The following is a 20,047-nucleotide window of genomic DNA, read 5'->3' on the forward strand; positions in this document are numbered from 1 at the left end:
GCTTAAAATATTGCAATACTGTATTTCTCAGTGTTTAATTAAACCCTGTTTTTCAGAGTGGCTGTTTTCATAATAACTAGGATTATATATGTGCTACTTTGCTGTTTGAGCAGTTAAAAAAACAACAACCCAGAAGCAAATTGTTTTATGTGTAGAGCACCTTCCACTGAGTATCTTTTGAGCTGTATGCTAGCTAGGACAAAATGTACAGGATTGTTTGTTTTAATGAATGTACTTTATCATTACAGAGTTATGAAGTAAAGACCGTGCTGGGAAAGGAGGTGGGGTTTTTGTATTGTTATGTCCAATCTGTAACCAGCCACCCATCGAGCTGTGTTGGGTTAGAAGAAATTGTTCTCCCAGATGCAGGAAGAAACTGAAGGAAGTACTGTCTACTACTCTGTCTATGAACTTTGTAAAAGAGTTATAAACTATACTTGTAGATAATGTATAATGCAGGCCTAATAAATACTAAGTTAGTGTACTGAGAGATGACTTTGACACAAATTGCTGCTCTTTTAAAAACATTTCTATTGGGTATGAGCCAGTCACTAAGAACTTTCAAGTACTACAGATTTCAGTGAAATAAATTAAATTCATACACTTCCTATTGAAATCAATGGGATTTACAAGTGTAACTTTGGCTGGATTGTGCCTATTGTCTGTGTAATTCTGGCCAGTCATTTGCAGAGCACTGGAAAATGAACATTCTCAACAATACATTTTTTTAAATCTCAAATTTTTGTAGTGTTTTTCAAAGGCAGAAGTAGTTGTTTTTCTAAGTGGATGTGAAAAAAGTTTCAATTGTTTTGAAAGAAAATATTTTTATTTTCAAACTATACATTTCTGTTCATATATATTCTAACTAGGATTTACTGAATAATATGCATTGAGACACTGTGTCTATGATGACTTGGAATAATGCTGATCTACATTTGCTACCAAATTCAAATATGTATGAAGAGCTAAACAGGTTGGTTTTTTGGTTTTTTTTAAACTTTTTGCTAAAATTGACTAGCAAACCAGAAGTTGCTGGTTCTAATCTCCTCTGGTATGTTTCCTGGATTATGGGAAACACCTCTATCAGGCAGCAGCGATATAGGAAGATGCTGAAAGGCATCATCTCACACTGCATGGGAGATGGCAATGGTAAACCCCTCCTGTATTCTACCAAAGACAACCACAGGGCTCTGTGGTTGCCAGGAGTTGACACCGACTTGACAGCACACTTTACCTTTAATGTGATAAGAGTATCAAGGACATATTCCACTTATGTAGTTAATCATTGTCTAAAAATAGAAGTATTTGGCTGTTGTATCTTTAAAAAAAATCTTTCAGTAAGGTGGCTGTTTCATTATACAGTATAATTAAAAATAAAGAACAAGATAACTGCTTCAACAGTTATGTTTAATAGCCATATTTGAGATAATATAATTTTAAACTTCCTTTTGGTTTGTAGATAAGACTTCAGTAAATTTCTCTAAAGAACTGCGAACCTGTTCTTCATTTTGTACACCACAAGCATTCTGCCAGTTCCTGGTAAAATAGTATCAAGTCCTAGAAATATCAAGTGAAACTTTGGGATCATTTGGGCTTCCTTATAAATGTAAGCCAAAGCCTTGCATGTGCAGGGACTATTTTCCGTTTTTTGCAAAGAGAACAAGGAGTCCCTGCACACATGAGATTTCCTGTTGCTTGCATGAAGCATTCTTCTATCCCACTGCTGGATCATGGCCATTGTGTTTAGTTTGGGGGTGAGAGCAGGGGCATAACAAGGCTGGAGTGGGCCCAGAGACAAAATTTTTAAATGGGCCCCTCGCTGACACACACACACACACACACACACACACACACACACACACACACACTCTTCACAACATATAGTCATGTGACTTGTCTCTGGGGGGCCCCTTGAGGAGGCCTTCAGGCAGCCGCCTCCCCTTGCCTAATAGTAGTTACGCCCCTGGGTGAGAGGGGAAGATGAGGGAGGCTGGAATCATAAAAACATGTCCAAGAAAATGTGTTTATGATTGAAGCTCATTTCATAGAGTTATATTAGACTTAACACTGTGCAGCTGTAGCTAGATGCACCCTCTGAAAAGAATAAATGTGAAACCCAGTGTATAAGCTAATGAGCAGTTGGAAATCTAGGTGCTTCCTCTTTTCTGTGAACAACCAAGCAACTTGCATTTTTATCAGGTAGAGTATTGTTGGTTAGACAGAACAAGTGGGAAATGGCTAGAAATGGACAGAAAGGTGAGATATGAACATTTTTTTAAAAATACATGTACCTTGTGGTATATCTTTTGCTGTGTAGGCATGTGCCTAGAAGCCATGGCTATAATGCCTCCCCAACAGGTATCCATATAGCAAAATGCATGTGTGAGGGCCACTTCCCTGTACGTGGGGCTACTTCTATGCATGTTGCATACCAACTTCGGTAGAGGTATTCTGTCCAGGAATTTTGTAATGTGTAAGGTAGCTCAGTGGCATGGACCTGCAGGGCAAAAGGAGTCCCACCACCCTCTATACTCCATATAATTGTTATAGAAGTAAAAGTAGCCTATGTTGCAAAAACAACCCTAGGTAATGTTTAGCTCTGGGAGATGTCCTCCTAACACCATGCACATTTGTCGTCTTGTTTATACAGTGGAATTATGTGGGTTTGACTTAACTTGCAACATTCCATTGCTTGGAATGATTTCCAGTGCCTGGAAGTCTCATGTCCAAGTTGGCTTGTATTTGCCATATTACAATGATGCCCTTTACTGTAAAAGTTGCAGTTTGCTCAGAATACTTGGTGCATGCATCTGTTTAAAATGAGATGTCTTCCAGCATAATGTCTCATATGCTCATACATTTCTTCTTTTCTTTTGGCAAATAGATTTGTTTATCGTCTCTACTTGATCATTTCTATGTACAGCAGTTGCCCTGAATTTGTAGTTAAGGAAAGCTCCGCTTCTGTTGTTTTGGTTCTAAGAGGCATACAGCTCCATCCTATGCAGGGTTAGCCACCCCTAACCCCAAAGATTTCAGTGGATGTCAGTGGGGTTAAGTATGATTAAGACCACATAGGCCTGCAGCCACTCTTTGCCGTTAACAGTTTTGCTACTTCAACTCAATTAAATGGAGTTCTTCAGGTAGAACTCCAGTAAAATAGTATCTGTCCAACTGTGCAAAAAGAATCCAGGTGCTTTGCTCTCTCTTTTTTTTAAAGCAAGGAACTGTATGCTTAACTCCTGCATTGAGACTTTACCTGTTACTTGCACTCCCCTCAAGACATACTGCCACAAACACATAAAGTCAAAGTACATTTCAAATGTTTTTTTTTATTTTTAGAAATACTGTAAAAATTTATATAAAAGTTTTGAGCATGCTCAGTCTATTTTTCTCTTGCTGTTTACAATAAAAAGTGTTTTGAAAATGATTTTTCTTACAAAGTACCGTAGCTGCATCAATATGAGTAAAGTGTAAAAAAAAACCAACCCAAAAAACCTATCATTACAAAAATAATTTAAGAAAAAGAGACGTTTAGCTTTTCTTTCTTTCTTTCACTTTTTTTTGTGGGGGGGGGGCAAGTTTTATGGTCAAAGACCCAGGCTTAACCCATTCAGAAGAAACGTGAAAGCCAGCACCTTTTCACTCGCGCCGCGTTTGTTTCTAGCCTTCCCAGCTAGCTTTCTCCTTCCTTGAGAGGAAAGACGAGAGCGAAGAGCGCCCTTCCTCTCGGCACACCTGCGGGCGCAGCAGTGTCCTCTACAGCCGGGCTCCTCTTCCCACAGAGTCCCCCCTTCCCACCCCGTCCACGCTGCCCCCGCTACTTTGTGCGGCTCTCTGAGGTATTCTGGAAAAAGTTCAAAGTCTACTCTTGCAAAGTCAGCCGTGGCTCCTCCCGCAGCCCGTTACCGGCAGTCCGTAGCCGAGGGGGGCTGCAGGAAAGAGGCGCTGGGCAGCTGTTTGAAGAAGTGTCGGAGGCTGGTTAAGTCCCGGCTGAGCTGCTCGATCTTCTTGTGCAGCCTGTCGTTCTCGGCGGACAGCTCCACCAGCTTCTGCTGCATCTCCTGGTTGCGGCGCTTGGCTTTGTCGCGGCTCTTGCGCACAGCGATGTTATTGCGCTCCCGCCGCTGCCGGTACTCCGGGCTGAACCTGTCCACGCACTTCTTGGCCACCCGCTCCTTGCCTCCCGACGACGACGACGACGCGGAAGAGCGGCTGCTATAGCTGGACGGCGAGGCGCTGCCTGGCGGCTCTGGGGAGGTGGGCGGCGTGGGCTGCCCGCTCAGGTTGACGATGGTCTGGGCGCAGGTGGCGATCTGCGAGGGCAGCAGCGAGGCTGAGCCTGACGCCTCGTCGCCCCAGTCGGGCTCCTGCTTGACGGCGCCTCGGAGCGGGCCGGGAGGCACACTGGCGTGCAGCAGGCTGGCTAAGGCACTGCCCCCAGCCGCCGCGTGGTGCGACGCAGCAGGAGGCGGAGGCAGGTACTCTCCGTAGGCGCCGCTGCCGCGCTCGCCGCCCTTGTGGTTGCTGTTGAAGAGGTCAGCGAACAGCTCGTCGTTGCACAGCTCCAAGTTGGGCACTGCCGCCATGGAGTCGATGTAGGAGCTGAAGTCGATGGCACTCTCGTCCTCGTACATGGCCGGCGCGGCGGCACTCAGCTCCGCCAGGTCACGGCTGCCGGGCGCCATCACGCCAGGCTCCTCGACGGCGGCGCTCATGCTGCCCGCTTTGCACGAGGGACTCAACGCGCCGCCGCCTTCAACCACCCTGGTCTCGTAGAAATTGGCGGGCTCCAGGGGCCAGTTTCTGTAGCAAGACAGCGAGTCCAGGCTGTCCAGGGTGGCGGCGCTCATTGGAGGGTCTCGGGTCTGCGAGGTGAGTCGAGGACTTCAGAGGCCGACGGCAGGGGCAGGTAAAGCCAAATACACCCCCTTCTCCCCGCTCGCAGGTGAAGTGCGCCGGTGGGTCGCCTCACTTGGCCAGCCTTCGCTTCTGTCGGTCTCCACTCGCTGTCCCTCCCCCGCAAAGTCTCCTCGTTTTAGGACAGTTAGTCAGTCACGCTGCTGGACTTGGGCTGCTTGGCAGCTCCGGTCTCAAGCAGAGCGCGCGCGCGGGGAAGGAGGGAAAACCTGGCCGCGAGGTGCCCCCTCGGCCCCTTTATATCTAGCTCCGGCCCCACCTCCTGCCCCTTGTGACAGCGCGAGGGTGTTGCTGGAGCAGCCCCGGGAGGCGAAGGGGTGGGAGGCTCCTGCGTGCTCTTTGGCCTCGCTGCCAAGGGGGCGGCGGGAGCAGAGGCAGCCGCTGCCGCTGGGGATTGGTCTGGGCGGGGCCTGCGAAACCCCAAAGCCGCCTCCCAGCTGCTTCGCCACCTTTGATACACAGCGGGCAGCGACCGAGGCGGGCTGCTTCTCCGCCTCGTTTCCCTCGGAGCAAGGGGCGCCCCCAGCCGGGAATATAAAGTCCACAGCTGGGCGGCGGCGGGGCTCCGGGTGGCTCTGCGGCGACGGGGAGGTGCCTCCCTGTCTTGCTGGAGAAGCGCCTGTCCCAAGCCCGGAAGAGGCGTGCAGCACCCCTTGTCTCTCGCGCCAAGTTGCTGGAATACGGCCCCTGCGCTGCCCTCCTCTGTCCTGGGCGAGCGAAACGGAGAAGTGTCGCTAGCCTCCTGTATGGCTTGGGGAACGCACCCCATCCCCTTGCTCTTCACGCCCACCCTTGCGAGTCGCACCACGTTCCTCCAGTCAGTGGCACTTTCCCACGTTGTGTGCTTCGGTACGGAGAGATGCCAAAGGACAGGAAGAGGGATAATGATGTGGGCTACTTCATAGCTCTTCCCTCTTAGGGTGTTGTTTTTTTTTTATTTTAAACAAATAATTCGGCGCCTGGTTCAGATTTGCAGGCGGGGAAGGGGGTGGATCTGGTCTTGACTGTCACCCAGCCCCTTTGCTCTTGCGTTATGTAGCGCAGCTACTGATCTCAGAGGAACGTCAAAGGCACAGCATTTTAGAGAAGCGGGGTGGGGGAGCTGCTTTGCCAAGTACAATGCTACATCCGTGCCAAGCTGTGGTGAAGGTTTTTCAGTCCAGGCTGTGGTGAATTTTTTTTCTTTTCCCTGCCACATGTAAATGCATCTGTCATGAGTTTCATCTCTGTGCCTGCCTTGCTGGACTCTGTGTACACTGTCGGACTTGTAAATGACATGCCCCCAAGATGAGCCTCTTACTGCTGTGGGCGAACTAAGTCCACAAGTATCCTTCATCCTTCATTGAATCCAGGTTTCCTTCTCTCTCCACTGGACCATGGTAGCTGACCAGTGAATTTTCCACATTCTTTTTTTATTTATTTAAAAAGAGGCGGGTATTCTCACCATAAACATAGGGTAGGAATACTTTGGGTGTTAGTTTAGCAAGTATATTCTCATCAATTTAACTTCAGACTGGTCTGTTTATTCTTATTTAGCCAATAACTTCCTTCTTCTGGTACTAACAAAAGCCCCAAGAAGACAGCTCACAATAATTTCACCTCACAAAATAAAACCATACAGCAAGCCAAACATATTACATTGAATGTCTGTTACTGAGTCTAGGCACACATTCAAACATATCAAAAGAATCTGGGTCACTTGTGTGGAACACTAGTGTTGGTGCTGAAACACACACATCTGAAATTCTAAGGACAAATCTACAAACAGAAACCTTAAGATAGGTGGAACATTTTGACAGCTACTATCCAAGCTTGGCCCTCACATTTTGTCTCTGCCTCGCAGGACTGCATGGTATGAAAAATGACACAAATCTGAACTATTCCTGTCAACACAGAACACAGGATAGGTCCAACTAAAATAATATGGAGTGATGGAACCCATCTTTCTCATGTGCTTTGCCTGTCCCATGTTTCCTCTGCTTTTATGTATATTTGCCACAGAAAATATATTGTGATTTATCTCCACCATACAGCTGTTGAAGCACTGCCCTCTTGTGGCTAAATATTGCACTAGCTCTTATGATCCATTCCAAGATGTGCGTTCCTGCTTGTAGAGTCCTTTTGTAGACTATGTATAATGTAGCAGGTGATTCTGTCACTGAAAAATATACAAGGTACTTGCATGAAGAATTTGACAAAGAAAGCATAGGCTTGACTTTGAATTTCCCCCCCACCAGGAAGGAATAACTCTGAAAACATTATGTAGCATTTTTTACAGTCAAGTAGCATTTTTCAGAGTTAAAAACTGTATTTGGCTGAGACTAAAATATGAGTGGAAAGTATTCTTTAGGCTGAGTATCTCAAAACTGCAACCCTGGTAAAGTCTGGGCATTTCCCATGTGGAAGGACTGTTGGTGAGGAGAGAAAGGTTCCTCACAGGGCCAGGTATGGGAGAGGAGAATTTTGCATACATGTGTAGGTCTTCTTGCTGTAAGGGTGTATCTCTACCCTACAGACTTAAGCCCGATTAACTGGAACTGTAGGTACAAATATGAACACATAGTGTAGATAATATGCTAATAATTGCAAGAACATAAAAGGAAAATCGGATAGTAAAACAGATTAACAAATTATCAATGAGACACACACACCTCACGCCTCTGCAACAGTATGTGACAGTGTGTTCCTACCAGACAAGTGGCGTGCTGCTGGAGATGGGCAGGAAGCAGCACTGAGCTGCAGGAGCACACTGCTGAGGATGGGCAGTGTGGCACACAGCACGACAGGAAGGGGAATATTGCCAGCAGCATGGCAGCAAGAATGCAGTGGAGCACAGGAGCCCCAGGAGTGGCTGGCCGGGAGGGGAGGAAAGCAAAGCGGCCCCAGAGGCAGGGCAGCCAAAGTTCTCGGGACCATTATATATTGGAACTCTATTATAGCTCCATTCCAGAAGTCCTTTAGTTTGAGAGATGTGTTTGTCACTATCCAGCTATATATTTCTCCTGGGTGTGCCATGGAATGTGCGTCCCAGCTGATTGGCTGGGCGGCGGAGGCGCCTGATTGGCTGGTGCACCCAGGAGAATTGGTTGGCTGGGCAGATGCGAGGTGGCGGCAGCTGGCCTGGCCACGGATGCGGGGCGGCAGTGGGCGTGGTGGCAGTGGGCCCAGCCCGGCTGCAGAGCGAAGACGTGGCGGCAGGCCCAGTCGCAGGCGGTGAGGTGGGTCCGGCCCAGCCGCAGGGTGTCGACGCAGCGACAGGTCCGGCCGCCGCGGCCGCACTCGGCCCAGCTGCAGCACTTGGCCTGGCAGCCTGGGCTTGGCACTAGGCCTGCCCAGAGACTGGAGCAGGTTGTGGGGGGGAGAGGTAGCCGGCCCCAAAGAGCGAACAGATGCTCTGTGCGGGGATCGACTAGTATTCTAATATTAACCACTTTTCATTAGGCTTGTACAGGGGTGCAGTCCCAACACCTATGCACTAAGTCTGTGTGAGGATTATGGCACCTCCACCAATCACTAAGGTAGGTTATAAACGCTCGAGGTGCAAGAGGGTCCCATAAGTTCTGAAAATAATTTTCTGCTCAATACAATGCAATTCAATATAATTGAAGATTTTAACAATAACAATGTATGAGTGTACAATACATACATTAGGAACAAGAGTCGCCCCCTCCAACTAGTACTATGTAGCACCACAGCTTCCACTTGTGTTATAAACACATAATACTGAAGTTTTGTTGCTGCTGTCTTTGTGAGCAGTTACAATGAGAGTGCCACTTTCTTTAATTCTTGAGTATCTCACAGGAAAGACAAAGTTCATCCTTTTACATAGCAGTATGACTCAATGAGGGGAGTGTATGTTAGTAGCAGCAGCAAAACTTAGCCAGAGAATTAAAGTGTTGCCATTTTCTATGAAAATGTATTTCATTGTTGAAAATAAGTCTGATTAATATTGGTGTGCTACTCAGCAGAAGCCTACTATTTTTATAGCAGGGACAACTATATGAACTAACTATGCAAAAGAATGTGTGAAGTATTACTATGTTTCAAATTACAAAAGAACCCATAAACATTGCAATATTGTTACTGGAAATGTTTAAGAACATGAAGTGAAACTGATCCTATTTCCTCTTGGTAGTTTTGAACTAATTAGTATATGCTTTCTCCAACTCTTTCCCCAACAATACTTTTTCATAAAAGTCAATTCTGCTACCAAACAGCAGACACAATAGCTATTTCCCAGCTCTGATAGGATTGCAAGCAGAAATAAACAGCATACAGCTAATGTACTGCACATACATAGCAGAGATTGTTTGGGTGGTACTAGTTAAATGCGACTGACTCATGGTGCTGTAATTTCAAAATCATAATCTTATCTTAATTCTGGTGTAGGAATTTGATTTTAAAATAATGTATCCTTTATAGCCCAGACATCACACAAATAGGCTGTTGTCTTTGTAAAGAAAGTTGTAAAAAAAAAATTTTTTTTAAACCATTTTACCAAAAACCTTTTACCAAAAGTTTTTACCATTATTTAGGCAGGCATAAACATCTGTAGAATGGGATCATCGGTCTGAGCTGATGGCTGATCTCTCAGTGAAAAGCATTGACTGCTAGCTTTTTGGCCCAGCATTCGTTGTGAGGTGAGTGGGTTCTGACTAGTGATGTGAGATCTTCTTGATATGTAAAGTGAGCCGGTCTGTGCATTTATTTGGGGATGAGAATGATTGCCTCCTTCTAACATATCCTCCCACTCCCCCTACAACTCTGAGCTGATGTCTGTACCCTTGCAATCTCTGGCACTTAAGGTGTGGGGTTTCTGAAGGTGAGCAGGAAGACCCTGCAAAAACCACAGCATGACTCACCTCGCCCCTCCCTCTCTTCCCTGGGGAACCGAGCATTATATTCCCTACCACTTATGTGGCTCACCCACCACAACTCCAGCTGCAGGCGTAGTTACTGGGAAGTGGGGATGGGGGAAGAAGAGATGAGCAGGGAGATACAGGGCTCCATAAATGCAGCCCTCTAACTCGTTTCACTTTGTCCACTGATCCCTGACTGATGTGGTATGGAACTACCAGGATCTTTTTGCTCTGAGGGGAGGAAATAAGAGACATATACAGCTCTTCAGGTTCTAGCTAAGGTGTCCCCCCTCCCCCTGCCATCACTACAGAGGAGGAGAGCGACATGGCCACACATTAAAAAACCCTTGCTCTTCGAGTCTTTATTTTAATAATAGAATGTTTATTATTTTCATAATTGTATGTAAACTGCCTTGGGAGGATCACCTGACAAAGGAACTGGAGGAAGTTGTGTCCACATACAAGACTGCCACCTTGACTGAGGTAACTTTGATACCAAATGTTTTGCTGTGCATTGGCAAGCAAGGTCCCAAGTTTTCCATAGATACAATGCCCCTTTCTCTAGAATCTTGATGGATGGGAGGGAGGGTGCACCCTTTTTAATGCTGCTGCTCCTCAACTTGTCAGACACTCATTTCTCCCCTGTCAAGAGTGGGGGGAAAGTGCAGCAGAGATGGTGCCAAACACTCTGCAGTCTGTCCAAGCTTCTGCCATCTCCCTTAGGAACACAGGAAACTGCCATATACTGAGTCAGACCATTGGTCTATCTAGCTCAGTATTGTCTTCACAGACTGGCAGCGGCTTCTCCAAGGTTGCAGGCAGGAATCTCTCTCAGCCCTATCTTGGAGAAGCCAGGGAGGGAACTTGAAACCTTCTGCTCTTCCCAGAGCAGCTTCATCCCCTGAGGGGAATATCTTGCAGTGCTCACACATCAAGTCTCCCATTCATATGCAACCAGGGCAGACCCTGCTTAGCTATGGGGACAAGTCATGCTTGCTACCACAAGACCAGCTCTCCTCTCCGTAAGTTCCCTTCCTTTCCAGTAAGGAACATGGGAGTGCAAACATTCAAAACTATACATTTTAACATGCAAATTGAAGCTTGCAAGGACACAAGACCCCTTAATACACAGAAGAGACTATCATTGTGACATTGAAAGATTGAAGGCTGTAAAATATACATATAAAATATACAGTGTAACACATTTTATGATGGGGTGAGATAAGCATAAATTACATAGTCAAAAATTAGATATACTAATTTTTGTTTTGTTTAATTTGTTTTGTTTAATTTTTGCTTTGTTTAATTTGTTTAATTTGTTTTGTTTAATTTTTGTGTTGGGAACAATGGAAACAATCCTCTTAAAACCTAGCAGTACCATAGATGGGGCAAAGGAGGAAAAACTGCACTCTAACACTTCTGACAACCTGATCTTTTGTTCTTTAATATTTCCTCGGCTAACCTTTGGAATCTTGCAGTAATTCTAAATGGATGTGTCATTTTCACGTGTTCTCTACTGAAAAACTTGCCATGCATGCATTGCAGTTGAGGACTTGGTTAAATTGTAAGCTTAGCACTTTGACCTGTAAACTTGAAGGCTAAAGTGCTCTGCAATGAAGGAATGAGCAAATTAACACCTGTTTTGAGGCAGACATGCAGTTTGTGATTCTGGCAGCAACTTCATGTGCAATTCAACCGAGCATTTCCGTATTGGATTGGTTTCTCTACAAGTGGAAATAGAACCACTTTGTATTAAAGTGGTTTTAGACAAATTTAATCTCAATTATTTTGCATTCTTATGTGTTTAAAATACAATGAAAATTCCAATACAGCAAATACAATGTAAGAAATCTTTTAAATAGAGATAATGAAGTACAGTACTTTATTTGAAGTACTTCAAATAAAACCTATTTGTTTCATTGGCACTCACTCTGAAAAGAGGATGCATTTTCTTCTGTTTCTTTTGCCACCAGTACTTGAAACCAAACCTCAGTACAGATGCAAGGAAATATAAAGCTTCACAAGAGATAACAGGAAATTTATTGCAAAATACGTTTTGAAATGTTTTACAGGACATTCCTCAACATCAAATATTCCCACATGCTCCAATGGTACAGTTCACCTCTCCCCCCCTGTTCATGTTCTGGAACAACAGAAGTTGTGTCATCTTAAGTATTTTATTAAACAGCATAACTATTCTGCAAACTCCTACTAAAAACTCCTTGTAAAATTGGCCTGCTCCAGTGATCAGTGTAACATTGGACAAATAAACTCACATAAGATTGTGGCTCCTCTTCCATCTATAGGAAAAACCCTAACTTGAATTTTCTTGCTCACAGAATGGTAGGGGCAATCTCAGACAAGTTTACTCTTCTAGCATTTACTAATGTCAGCAATTAAAGGCATAATCTCTGAGCTGTAAACATCATGCTTTAAGCTTCTCTAATTTCCTCCTTAAGCAGCATTTCCATACTTGTCATAGGTCTTGTACACTGGATAAGTGATCATTTCATTTCTCTTTATCTCTCACAAGTTGGATAGTCACAAGAGCAAACTGCTGAACTGTCATGTATGACTAAACTCTGTTGCTGTATCACAACTTGATTTACATTGCTCTAAGTATTTCTGAGTGAAAGTAATATGCAGTCCAATTAGTCTTCACCTTCACTTCAATTCCCAAAGTGGTGGCAACCTGACCACATCAGCTTGGACATGAGTTTCATGTTGATTGCGTCTTTCATCCCTCACATCCAGGGCTCCCATCCTTCCCAAACTCTGCCAAGGATATTTGGGTCTGTTGCTTGATCTATAAGGCACTTCACTTGTGTTTCTTCTGAAAGCCCATCTGCTGGTTCTCTGGCTCGGATGTTGTACTCTTTGCTTCCTCTTGCCACAGATATGTAATCCTTGTAGGCAGCTGATTTTTCATGACCCAGCCGTAATTCATCACTGGGGGCGGGGTGGGGTGGGGTAGATAAAATACAGCCTTTGGGAAATACAGCTACCAAAATTCTGTAACCAGGCCCCAACCACATACAAGCCCTACTCTACCCCAAAACATATCAAAACAAGACTCCTAGTTTTCAGACAGCCATTGTGCTGTTTGTAGTATTACTCTATGGTGAAAATGTTAAAAGTATTTAACAGAAAACACTTACCTAGTAATCACAGCTGGATTGGCACCTGCTAACTTTCTTTTGGCAACATTTACTTTTTGGAGGGGGTACCAATTTACCTCATCTGTGTTTATTTCCTTAGTCCATGTACCTCCTTTTTTCAGTTGTTTCAGTTCAAAATTCTAGTGAGAGAAAATGTCATAAATACACCCATGACAAATAATCCTGCAAATCTCCATAATGTGTCCCAGTACACTTTCAATCAAATTAAGCACAGTGCAGAATTTTAATACATACCTCATAATTCAAGTTTTATTTGCAATTCTTTGAATTTTAATGTGTATTTATGCTATATCTTTATTCTAAGTTGATTACAAAATTAAAGTAAAATGACATTTGCTATTGCTTAGATTTTCAATAGTAAACAATGCTTTTTATGTGGATTCATAATAATGCTAAAATTAATAAATCCATTCTGTTTTTAAAAATCACTTATGAGTTCTCCCAAATCAGTTATGCTGCTGATCAGGCACAAAGAAGAGCGTAAGCAACTCTCAGCTTCCACAGGCAGCAAGGAAGGATGTTCATTCGGGCTGCCATCCGCTTATTCAAGGCAAAGTCGACAGCTCAAATGTTTTATAGGGCACAGCTGGGACCCAATGCTAACTATTTCCTCTTGGAGTGGGTCCAAGCCAGGTTCTTAAGAGCATTATTTCTGACCTCCAAATGTATTTCTAATGCCACTCTGAGATTGGAATTGGGTGTTATCTCGATAGAGGCCAGAGCATGGTATCTAATACTAATAAACTGGGCAAGAATCAACTTATTGTCCTCTGGTCTCCTTCTCTTGTTATTCTTGGATAGGCGTTGCTCGAGCTGGTGGGAGAACTGTGTCAGGAAACTCCATACCTATGGTCTTTTACCAGAGGCAATTCTCTCTGTGGATTTGGTCAGAGCCAAAAAACTTATTAAATGAAGGATCTGGGATACTGAGTTTCAGAAAGACCAGCCAAGGACATCTAGGTAATTCTACCTGCTCAGTGGTGGGATGAGAACTCACCCAACAAATTATCTATTCCTCCTTACTTTCCCTAAACATAGATGGGCCTTCTTGAGGGCCCTTATGAATGCCCTCCCTTCGGAACTTTTGGCTGGCAGATACAGTAGAATTCCAATTGAGCAGAGATATTGCCCCTGTAACTCTGATTAGATTGAGTCAGTTGCACATGTGCTCCTGCGGTGTGTCTTTTATACAGATCTTAGGTGAAGGTTAATTGACCCTCTTTTACATAATCTGCCAGTCAATCGGACAAATTCTACATTAAATATTTGCTAATAGATGCGAATTCATCTCTCACACACATAGTTGCAAAATTCTGTTGTCCTGTAATATAAGTTTGTCACACTCTGCTCGCTAATGGTTAGATCCAGTGTACAGTTATGTTAGCAACATGGCTATGTTTAAAATGTTATATTGTTTTAAATGTTGTGATATTGGTCAAAGACCATAATAAAGGCTGACTGACTGATGAGTTCTTTGATTGCATATTGTCAGATTTGGTCAGCTCAGGAAATTCTGGATTCCCTTTAGGGTATATCTGGACCACTTTCAAGCCAGTATTTGGGTGGTCTATGGGATGGAGCCTGCCTTGGTCAGCCTGATGGATGAACTCCAATTAGGAACTGACCGTGGGAGTGTGACTTTTTTGGTCCTTTTGGATCCCTAGGTGGCTTATGACCATGGTATCCTTCTGGATCATCTGAGAGAGTTGGGAGCACTCTTTTACAGTGGTTCTGCTTTCATCTCTCAGGCAGATTACAGGAGGTGTTGCTTGTAGACTGTTGCTCTTTTAAGCTGCTTTTCTATTGTATGGAGTCGCACAAAGCTCCATATTGTCTCCAGTGTTCTTTAACATCTACATGAAATTGCTGGGAGAGATGATCAAGAGATCTGGCGTACACAGATGACACTCAGATCTATTTCTCTATGTCAACTTCATCAGGAAATGGCACAACTTCTCTAAACGCCTGCCTACAGACAGTAATTGAATGGATGAGGAATACCAAACTGAGACTGAACCCAAATAAGATGGAAGTGCTCATTGTGGGGGCTCAGAACTCAGGAAAAAATATATATCTACTGTCCTGGATGGGGTTATACTCCCCAAGAAGGAACAGATATGCAGTCTGGGAGTACTTCTGGACCTAAACCTCTCTCTGGTATCTCAGAGGTAGTGGCTAGGAGTGCTTTTTATCAGCTTTGGCTGATATGTCAGTTGCATCCATTTCTTGAGATGAAGAACTTTAAAACTGCTGCATATACTGGTAACCTCCAGGCTTGACTACTGCAATTTGCTGTACAGGGACTACCTTTGTACAAAGTGCAGAAACAATAATTGCTGCAAAATGCGGCAGCCAGGTTGGTGTCTAGGGACAACCTGAAGAGACCACATTAGTCTTTTTTTTTTAAAAGAACTACATTGGCTGCCAATGTGTTTCCTGGCAAAATACAAAGTGCTGATTATTACTAACAAATAGCCTGAGCCCAGGGTATTTAAAATAACACCTATTTTGTCATGAACTCCACCTGCCAGTATTATCTGAGGAGGTACGTCTGCAGTTGCTGCTGGCTCGTCTGGTGGCAACTCGGGGCCAACCCTTCTCTATAGCCACCCCCAGGGCTATGGAACACACTCCTTGTCGTAATAAAAGCTTCATCATTGCTGACAGCCTTTAAAAAGGCTCACGAAATGTACCTTTTAAATCAAGCTTTTAGTTAAATTTTATACTCTTTTAAAATGTTTTAACTTTTGTGCTGTATTTTTGCTCTAAACCACCCAAGATTTTAATTTTGGCGGTATATAAATGAGACAACATAATGGTGGTGATATATGCATACTTCCGTTCTTCAAACACGATTTTTTTTACCTTTTAAATGCGTAAAAAACCTAGATCTTCCAAACTCGAGCAAACGCGTTTCAATGTCCAAACACCATTATTAATGTTCTACATCAAGCAGCTTCCAACAGTTAAGAGAGCCAGCATAGCATAGTGGTTAGAGTGTTGGACTAGAACCGGGAAGATCCGAGTTCGAATCCCCATTCAACCCTGAAACTCACTGGGTGACACTGGACCAGTCATGTATCTCTCAGCCTAACCCACCTCACAGGGTTGTTGTGATGATAAAAATAACCATGTCCACTGCTCTGAACTCCTCGGAGGAAGAGCGGGACATAAATGTACAATAAATTTTTTAAAAAGAGTAAATGCAGTAACTACAGCTGAAGTAACCAATCCATATAACCCTTCTACATGGGGCTGCCTTTGTGCATAGTTTGGAAACTACAATTGGTTCAGAATGTGGCAGCCAGACTGGTCTCTGGGTTTACCCAAAGAGAACATATAACACAGATTCTAAAGAACCACACTGGCTGCTGATATGTTTCTGAATGAAATACAAAGTGCTGGTTGTAAGGTCCTTAACGGCATAGGTCCAGGGTACTTATGAGAGCACCTTCTCTGCCATGAACCCTGTTGCCTATTAAGATCATCTGGCGAGGTCTGGTTACAGTTGCTGCCAGCTCATTTGGTGGCAACTCGGGACCAGGCCTTCTCTGTGGCTGCCCTGAGGCTTTGAAATGTGCTCCCTGCTGAAATAAGAGCATCTCTTTCTCTGTTTGTTTTTAGGAGGACCCTGAAGACATACCTATTGCGATTTTTATCTGTTTTATGGATTTTAAATGTTTTATATTTTATATTATGTTTTAATCTGTACACCGCCTAGAGATTTCTGTATTAGGCAGTATCCAATCAATCAATAAAATAAAATAAAATAAAAACAAAATAATAAAAATATAAATGGAATAACTAAATAAGTACCACTGCAGTGCATACATGTCCCCCATCACTCCAATAATGTGGGAATAACCAGGCAATGTGGGAGGAGCCATGGCACAGGCTCCTCGCTCATGGTCTGGATCTTCTAGCCTTATCAGGGTGATGGAATGCCCCACATGTTTCAGCAGCTCCTATGCTGTTGTGGGAAGAGGCCCTTCAGAAAGACCATACACTCTTGTGTCATGTATTTTCCAAACAGTTCATATATTGTGTATACGGTACTGAAACAAGACAAAACAAAAAACTCTGCTTTAAAATGTGCAACCATTAAACGATAAATAAATAGGGGTCTTGCATGCAATGCTTTGGCTAATACCCATGCACATAATATTCTCCCCATCTATCAACAGACTGTGTAAAAATATCAACCCCCCTCCCCCAGTACTCTCAACGATCCCAGCCTCTAATCCCACTCTTCACACCCTCCCTTTAACCCTGGGTCCCACTTCCTCCCTCCTCTCTATGAACATAATCTCCAGACCCACTCTGTCCCTGCTTCCTAAGCTCTATTCTTGCTCCCATGGATGTCCTCTTCCTACCCATCACTTCTCTCCTCTCTTGCTCATCACCTTTCTCCATCTCTTCCTTATATGTGCTGATTGCAGCAAGGCTTCACTGCACAAGCACATACTACCAAGACTGGAAAACTGCGCTGAAAAGATACAAAGCAGAATCATTCCTAAGTTAAGAATATTTCATATCATCTAGCCATCTTCTCTTACATATAGTGACACAAAATAATTTCTCTTGCTTTATGCATATAAGCTAGAATTAATAAGAAGAGAACCTACTTTCCAGTCCCAGGAAGGCTCCTTTACAAACACATCCATAGTATTAATGAGTACGTCTGGATTTACACGGTAGGCTCTTAAGGAATGTACCATCACACTGTAAATTAGACCCGATTCCTTCATAGGTAACATCAAGTTAATGAACTGGCGAGTCAAACGAAAAGGCATCAGTTCTGGCACTGGCAGAAACTACAAATGAAGAAAATAAAAGCTATGAAGAAATATAAAAAGCTCACATCAAAGACTGCCAATTTGCCTCCGTCATTCAAAGGAAGATTCATGATCTATGAATAGTCAGAATCCAAGATAATATTGAAGGAAAACTGGGGGGTGGGGGTGGAATGCACCTCAGGATGGCATCTTTAAAACTTTACTTTTATTGTCTCTTTTATATTAATCAAAGCTACAAAAATGATGTTGATCACATACAACAGTGAAACATGAACATAGTTTATGGAAAACAAAATATGGAATGTCGAGAGGAAAACAAAACATGGAATGGTGAGAATAATTGTGCAGCCCAATCCTATGCATGTTTACTCAAAAGTAAACCTCACTAATTTCAGTGGTGCTTACTCCCTAAGAGGTGTGCATAAGATGGTAGTTTTTAGTCTCTAATCCATGGCAACTTCTAACAACCAAATTGATTCTCTTAGAAAGAACCAATTGGATAAAAAGAGAAGGAAGCCCGGTTTAAGTGTCTTTTGCATTGGTCAAAATTTGTAATAGGGCAAAGTGCAAGCTGAATACCATTCGAGCTCTTGGGAGGATAAACACATAATAAATACACATTTCTCTAGAAGCAATTTTCAGCTTTGTCAGCAGGATTCTATTAAGTAATGACTGATGAATGTTACAGATTAATAGACAAGTTTTTTAGAAATGGAAAAGTTACATCAAGTTGTATGTAAGATATCACCCTCAAAAAGGGGAAGGGAGAAATGCTATGCCAGACCTTGCTTCACTTCACTGACAGCAAGAATGCTGGTAATCAGCAAAAAAAGAATCTTAAATAGGAGGAATATGAGGTATTTATCAACAAACAAAGTGATTAACACACCATACAGGTTCAGTATATCCACATCTATATGAAGAAATAAGTAGAAAAGGAGAATACCTGTGTAGCAGAACCAAATGCATGTCCAAAGTCTATTCCCACCATGCCACCTGTTTCCATGTTGATCATGAAATTGGACAAATGTCTATCTCCAATGCCAAGAATCCAGTGGCTGATGCACATCAACGCATGAGAGCTGACAAAATGGGATCGCAGAGACAGCAAGGCCTCTGGAGTTGTACTCATCTTAACAAAGGCCCTCCTTAAGAGAAGCAAAATGTTTGTGTTAGGAGTGGCTGAGGGGTTGCATTTTGCTCCCAACTTCTACAGGTGTTGTTCCCAAACAATCCAAACATCAGAAATTCAAGACAAAGAATGGTCCCCACCCCCTCATTTTTCCAGGCATATGCTAAAAAGTCTTAAGGGGTCAAAGGAGTAGGGCAGTGGTTCTCGAACTAGGAACCTCCAGATGTTGCTGAACTACAGCTCCCATCATCCCCAGCCACAATAAACTGTAGCTGGGGCTGATGGGAGTTGTAATTCAGCGACATCTGGAGGCTCCCAGTTTGGGAACCATTGGAGTAGGGTGATCTGTGGAGGGTTCTGAGAACGGTTTTTGCTAGGACCTCTTGACTAACAATCTTTCAAAGGACTGGGAGGGAGAAATCTGGAGGTGTGGGAGGGAGAGAGAGAGAGAGCAGTGTGGCTCAGTTTAACTCCTAGGCATAGTTACATTAGTCACTACTACAATTATTTCCAAGCCCATGGCAAATGACGGCACACTCACCTCAACAGGTCTTCAGGAACATGGTTCTCTCGGCGTCGGAAAGACATTACTGTTTCCGTACGACTAGCTCTCCTAGAAGTGAATAAAACAATCATATGATTTTAAAAAGTGAAATGTAATTCACACGGAGAGGGAGTGGCAGATGACAATCTCTGTAGAATTGCAGTCTGAAATAGTAGGAGAAAATCAGATTCTGACTTTTAATTTGTCTTTAGATGGAACAACATTTGCAGAGAACAGCAAAACCAGAATCTCTTTGCCACCAGGAATTGGGAGAAACATAATGGAGTAAGATGTTATGCATTTACAGCAAGACTTACTTGTACATAGGCATGTAGCGTGCAATACCTTCTTTCTTCTCTCCCATCTTGCACAGCCAGTCACTGTAATCAGCATGAGGTCCTTTGGAACTAGGCAAAGGAGAGAAAAACACCAACATGACCTGAAAGATGCACACTGTTGCAGAGCTTGTTTGAGTCAAAGTGCTAATTTTTCATAGCGGACTCGGGTGTGCTGTTTTTCAAGACTTGCAGAAAAAATGGCTGCCTCCCAAAGTGGAGGGATCAAGAAACTTCCTACAGTGAAGCCCTTTTCTCCGGGACTCCCCGAGGGCATCCCAAAGC

General features: G+C 43.6%; 3 protein-coding genes across 9 annotated transcripts in view; 1 reads left to right on the forward strand and 2 right to left on the reverse strand.

The window, feature by feature from the left end:
• SPIDR (scaffold protein involved in DNA repair) overlaps positions 1-490 on the forward strand; it is a 253,771-nt gene extending 253,281 nt beyond the window's left edge. Inside the window, exon 19 of one of the 2 annotated variants that reach the window (XM_053249054.1) lies at positions 249-386. Coding sequence is in view for 1 of the 2 variants with exons in the window: in XM_053249053.1 (XP_053105028.1) it covers positions 249-380 (132 nt within the window). In the remaining variant the exon portion in view is untranslated. Of the gene's footprint in view, positions 1-248 lie in introns of both variants that reach the window. The other variant, XM_053249053.1, reaches the window with a different exon arrangement.
• A 2,819-nt stretch (positions 491-3,309) lies between these two features.
• Positions 3,310-5,162, reverse strand: CEBPD (CCAAT enhancer binding protein delta). The gene has a single exon (XM_053249056.1). The coding sequence runs from the start codon at positions 4,848-4,850 to the stop codon at positions 3,903-3,905; it is 948 nt and encodes a 315-aa protein (XP_053105031.1). The 5' UTR covers positions 4,851-5,162; the 3' UTR covers positions 3,310-3,902.
• A 6,631-nt stretch (positions 5,163-11,793) lies between these two features.
• PRKDC (protein kinase, DNA-activated, catalytic subunit) overlaps positions 11,794-20,047 on the reverse strand; it is a 208,749-nt gene continuing 200,495 nt past the window's right edge. For 4 of the 6 annotated variants that reach the window (XM_053249047.1, XM_053249046.1, XM_053249045.1 and 1 more), the window contains 6 exons: positions 19,745-19,834; positions 19,425-19,496; positions 18,698-18,899; positions 17,581-17,769; positions 12,935-13,074; positions 11,794-12,725 (listed from right to left, as the gene is read on the reverse strand). In XM_053249047.1, the coding sequence (XP_053105022.1) occupies positions 12,521-12,725; positions 12,935-13,074; positions 17,581-17,769; positions 18,698-18,899; positions 19,425-19,496; positions 19,745-19,834 (898 nt within the window). In that variant the 3' untranslated portion in view covers positions 11,794-12,520. Of the gene's footprint in view, positions 12,726-12,934; positions 13,075-17,328; positions 17,442-17,580; positions 17,770-18,697; positions 18,900-19,424; positions 19,497-19,744; positions 19,835-20,047 lie in introns of those variants that run through there. The other 2 variants (XM_053249050.1, XM_053249048.1) reach the window with 2 other exon arrangements.

This window comes from Hemicordylus capensis, chromosome 4 (genome assembly GCF_027244095.1).
Source record: "Hemicordylus capensis ecotype Gifberg chromosome 4, rHemCap1.1.pri, whole genome shotgun sequence".
Taxonomy (NCBI): domain Eukaryota; kingdom Metazoa; phylum Chordata; class Lepidosauria; order Squamata; family Cordylidae; genus Hemicordylus; species Hemicordylus capensis.